General features: G+C 42.4%; 1 protein-coding gene across 1 annotated transcript; it reads right to left on the bottom strand.

Annotated features, from left to right (window-relative positions):
- Positions 1 to 707: 707 nt before the first annotated feature.
- Positions 708 to 4,176, bottom strand: SOST (sclerostin; the record flags this gene model as incomplete). Its single annotated transcript, XM_083377566.1, has 2 exons — positions 708 to 1,129; positions 3,927 to 4,176. The coding sequence occupies 2 exons, from the start codon at positions 4,174 to 4,176 to the stop codon at positions 708 to 710; spliced, it is 672 nt and encodes a 223-aa protein (XP_083233692.1).
- Positions 4,177 to 5,504: the final 1,328 nt, after the last annotated feature.

Here is a 5,504-nt window from a genome sequence, read left to right as displayed (position 1 = left end):
GACTACAGTTCTCATCACCATCATGCCTGATGAAATCATATTCCAACATATGTAGAAGGTGCTATGACAAGGAAGGCATTTTACCATATGATTTAACCCCAAAATAGTGCACTGAACTATAACCTGGTACACAAAATCATGCTAAGCCATGATTTTAATCATAGCTTATTTAGAAATACATAATCAGCTGGGTTCACATAACATATGCTGATCCATAAGTCATGGTTTTAACAACTCACCACAACTGGAAGGGACCAGATTGGGTAAATCTGTTTTAAAGGCAGTGATCTGGTAAGGTTAGATTATTGTACACAAGCACCTGGCCATTTTGCTAGAGAGATGCCAATCCTTTGTCCATGAAGGAAGGACAAAGAAGTCTTGGAAAAAGTAGTAGTGCACAGAGCTTGCCTCCCCCTTCAATGTTATAGACAATGCAACCCTCTCTAATCTCTGAGTCACTCCTATCTCAGACTGAGAACTGCTACCATCTGCTCAATTTGAATTCTTCCCTCCCCCTTGGAGCTCTCATCCAAATCTGATAGCTTTCAGCCACACCAATTTTGAACCTCTGGTTGGGAGAGCAGACATGATGGCTGTGGCCCTCCCTTCGCTCAGTCCCATTTTGATCCCAGTGCCATCAAAAAGAGAGGGTGGGTGAGGCAAAAATCTCTACTCTTCTAGGCTGAGGTCTCACCAACAGCCTCCATCTAGAAGGAGTTTTCCAGCTCCACCTGGTTGGCCTTGCTGCCCCTGGCCCTGGGGACCCGAGGTTTTTTGTTTTTCTGAGGACGGGTGGTCTCCTTGCTGAAGTCCTTGAGCTGAGAACGATTGTGGTAGCGAGTGTACCGTTTGCATTTGCAGGAGGTGATGATTCTGGTCTTGATAAACTGAATATCCTCACCAGGGCAGGCTAACTGGACACGTTGGAACTGACTTTGTGCTGGGATGCAACGGTAATCCATGGCATGCTGCCGCCACCATTTCCCCTTACCAATTGAATTGGGGAGGAGATGAATTGGTAAGCATTGGCCAGAACATACGAGCTCCTTGATTGGCTTAGTGCTGCGGCAGGGGCCACTGGTGACATAGCGGGTGGAATAGACTTCACGGCAGCCAAACTGCAGGGGTTCTAGGAGGAAGGAAAATAAATTATTTCACTGAAGCCTATTGGAGACCTCTTACATCAAAGAAGGAGACAATCCAACTGACCTGTTTGTTTATTCAACACACAAAATAATTCTAGCACTTAAAAACAAAATCTAGATACTGGGAGGGAGCTTAGTGCTTCATGTTGCTAGTGAATGGTTAGAATTTGTCTGCAACTTGATGCAGAGAAGATTAGAAATAGATTTATGCTCTCTCAGTCTTGTGACTGGATCTTTGCAGGACCTTGGAGAGCTCTTATGGAATATAAACATTGCTCCAACAATATGCAAAATAGGAATCCAAAGTTCTTGACAGAATGTTGAAGACGATTTAGGGCCTAGATTCTAACATGGTGCCAGGCTTGATAATGTGCCAACCCATGTGCCAACCAATATGTTCCTTGACACCTTTATATGATTACTTTTTTTAAAAAAAATAATTAAAAAGATTAATAAGAAAGACTGCAAAGCAAAACACTGATCTCAGACAAAAGCTACATTATCAACCGTGCTGCTATCTGCACCCGTACTCTAAAGGCATTCTTAGAATACAGACAGGCAGGTTGACTGCAGCCCAATCTTTTGATTGTCTTCTGCTAAATGAGTGTTTTGTTGTTGTTGTTGGTTGGGCATATCAACCATGACAACCATATTCCAAAAATGCCCATAATATGCTTTGATAATTTCACAGCGCCATCTGGCCCCCAAATATTCTTTTCCCAACAAAAGTAAGAAGTCAGCCAAGGCTAGAGTTGTCCTGCTAAATGTCTAAAAAGTTCTACTAGTCAGCAGACTGAAATTTAAATCAATCCAGCCCCATTTTGACTCAACACAATGTTAGTTTCTTGAAATTCAAGAATTTCCAGGATGCACAAAGACGTTAGTATCAGTGAAGTGATGGAGCAAATTCTAAGCGAGCAAGTCATATCCGAGCATTGACCTACAAATATATCTATGAAAGGCCCTTGACTATATTTCTCATACATTTACTGCAATATTAGAAAACCTTCTGTTGAGTTTTTTGGATAACTCCATTTGGCAGTCTAAATTGAAGTCTCGTATACCAGAACATTTTGCTTCCAGTCCCACGTATTCATTAATAAAAGGTGGGGGGGGGGGAAAGAGAGAGAATGACTGCCTCCTGTATCCCAAACATTCCAGATATTTGCTCAAACTCATTTTGGGAAGGCTAGTTTTGGCTTTCCTCCTGTGACAAAAGTAGGAAGTAGAAGACTAATCAGAGACAGATTGGAAAAGGAGAAGCAGATATGCCAAGTACCTCTGGCTATTTGGATTGACTGGGCAACTTGAAATGCCTTTAAAGAACAGCCCAGTCTAAAATACTTTCTAGAGCAAAGCTTCTCACATTCTCAACTCCCAGAATTCCTTAGCTAGCTATTCTGGCTGGGGAATTGTAGGAGTTGAAGTCCACACATCTTCAAGTTGCCAAGGTTGAGAAATATTGTTCTAGAGGCCCTTTAGATATTCATCTAGCCTAGTTTGAAGCTCTGCAAAGAACTGAAAGTTTAATTTACTTGGAGGTTAATGTGGTGGCCTTTCTCACCCACTTATGACTAAATCTAAGTACATATTCTGTATTTCACTGAAAACTGTCGCTCTGCTGGTTTTTCCCCCCTGCCTTTATTGTTTCTTCAGAATGGATTTAGATGTAAATGTTTTATGGCAGAGGGCTGACTGAGCCCTCTATATCATTATTAGGAGTAGAAATTTTCCTGAACCTATCTTGTTTAAATTAATATCTTTAGTATTTTTGTACCATTTTTAAAGAACCAAAATAGATATGACGGTAATTGTTTTTTTTGTTCTGCTTAAGCAGTTTTGGAAATGTGAGGAACATGAGAAGATGCTAAGGTTTTTTTAAAATTATTATTCCCCTTGATACCTTTTCATTATAATTGCATTTTCAGAGTTGCAGTTAATTGTATTTTAGGAGAGAAGTCCCTCTTGAATTACTGAACCTGATTTTAGAGTTGTTCAAACTATATGTATTTTATTTCAACAATGCTTACAACAATCTTTAGTTACTTCTGGAAGGTAGAATGACTAAAAGTGGCATGTTGGTCAACACAGGATATCTTTCGTTTTTATTTCCTTCTTTTTCCTCCATTGTGGTTTTCTCTTTCTGTAATCCATTTTCCCTTTTTGCTATCTATTTTTTCTGTTATAATTACATAGTTTGAACGCAAGATTTTGATAAGACTCTACATAAAACAGCAACAGATTTTTTTTTGAATGGTTGTAAATAGAATTCAAACAGGTTTTTCTAATAACAGAATAAACTCAGGGTTCCTTTAAGTGGAGGACAAGTTTCCAAACATAGGTGACAACGTTGCAATATAAGCACTGCTCCTTATATTTATATGTGACATTGTGATCCAAATATGGAAGGGCAGAATTTACATTAGAGTGCATATTATTCATTATTTCATTATTTTTAATATAACCAGGGTTACAAATGACCATCTATGGCCAGTTTTTACATTTAAATCCAGACACCTGTAAAGGAAGGAAGGAAGGAAGGAAGGAAGGAAGGAAGGAAGGAAGGAAGGAAGGAAGGAAGGAAGGAAGGAAGGAAGGAAGGAAGGAAGGAATTCTGTTTGCTGATCAGTATTGGATTAGTTGGCTCATCCTGACCTGTGGAAACCAGCGTCCTGGGAGCTTGCAGTTCTCCCGAAAAAGAAGTTCTTACCATGCCAAACCAATCAGCTGAAAACACGGAAAGCGGGGGTGGGTGAGGAGAGATTGTTTGAACTGTCTTACCCATCCTTCCCGAAGAAACCTGGGGATTCCTCCGCCCTTGCTGGGCTCGATTGCTGGTGATTTCACTCTCGTTGTAGGCAAACGCCGCTTGCGCTGGCTGCTCCGCTGCCCCAAAGGTCTTGTCCAGAAAATCTGGGATGAACTCCGTGGCATCGTTTTTAAGCACTTGCCAGCTTCGCCCAGAGGGGAGGTTGATTTGGAGGAAGAAGAGCAGGAGGCCGAAAGAAGCCATAGCTCGGAAGATCGGCATGTCAGCGGGAGAGCAGGTGCGTCCGGCAGTCTTCTAGCTTCCTGATCTGACGAACCTTATTTATCCTTTTTAAATTCCTTCCAAGAAAGCGGCTAGCCAATGATGGGGAGAGGGAGGGTCGAGGAGAAATGGGCGGGCTCATTTGGGCCAGTGCGTTTGCAGAGACCCAAGAATTCGGGTGACAGAAGTGATTGGGGGGGCGGGCGGGCGGAGGGGGGCGCTGAGTGTCTACAAAAAGTATAGGTTTTTGGACATTTCCTAGGTTCTTTTCCCACAAAGACATGTTTTGAAAAATTATTTCACTCTTTTCCTCTGTTTTCAAACACATTTCTCATTGACTTGGGGACCTCATCTTTAGCCAAAGGGGCAGTTGCAAAATCTCATTCCTTCCGATTAAGAAACAACAAGCCATTTCTATGACTTTATGCCCTATAGAAATTCCATTTGGGTGGAAACGAGAGGGGAGAGACTAGGTGATTAAAAACTTTGATAGCTGATTCAGTTAGTTGATTTGATTGTGTTCAACTCAAGAGGGCATGCATAAGATGCCCTCCTGCTTTTCTTACAACATCCATGTGAGGCAAGGTGGCCAGGCTAAGAGAAAGTGACTAGTCCAAAGTGATCCAGCCAGCTTTCATACCTAAGGGAGAACTGAAGCTCAGGGTCTCTGGTCCTGCACCTTACCCACTATACTAAATGGGCTCTTAATGTAAGAGTCCAGTCTATCTCGTACAGCTTCCTTCCGTTCCCCATAGTGATCAACTAAATATTTTCAGAAATGTCACCATTAAGAAGGCAACCATGACTGCAGGCAGATTCTTCTTCCCCTACACCAGGGGTCAGCAACCTGAAACAGTGAAAGAGCCACTCGGAACCGGTTCCCTCACAAAAGGAAAAACTGGGAGCCGCAAAAAATTGTGTGCATATGCGCGTACATGCGTGCATGCGCAGAACAGGGTTTGACTGAAGAGTGGAGCCAAGGCGAGATATGCACCTACCCTGCATATTTGAATTGATTGGTTGAACTTTTTTAGTCCCACTTTTTTTTGGACTGCACATGGCAGAGGACTGGGAGCCGCAGGAGACGGCTGAAAGAGCCGCATGTGGTTCCGGAGCCGCGGGTTGCAGACCTGTGCCCTACACCATGGCTCTGACCTCCCAATTCTGATCCTCTTCTCAAGCTTGTAGCGATCGGCACATTTTGGAGGAAGAGGTTTCATGGGGTAATTATGGACTGTGAGGGACACATTGGTTGCATCATGAGATGAGAACAACATTGCATTCTCTCTTCATACCAAGCATAATTCTAAAAGTCTTATCCTGTCTAT

This window comes from Vipera ursinii (assembly GCF_947247035.1).
Source record: "Vipera ursinii genome assembly, chromosome: Z".
NCBI lineage: Eukaryota > Metazoa > Chordata > Lepidosauria > Squamata > Viperidae > Vipera > Vipera ursinii.
The sequence above is the reverse complement of the archived record's forward strand: the minus strand, read 5'-3'. Positions and strand labels throughout refer to the sequence as shown.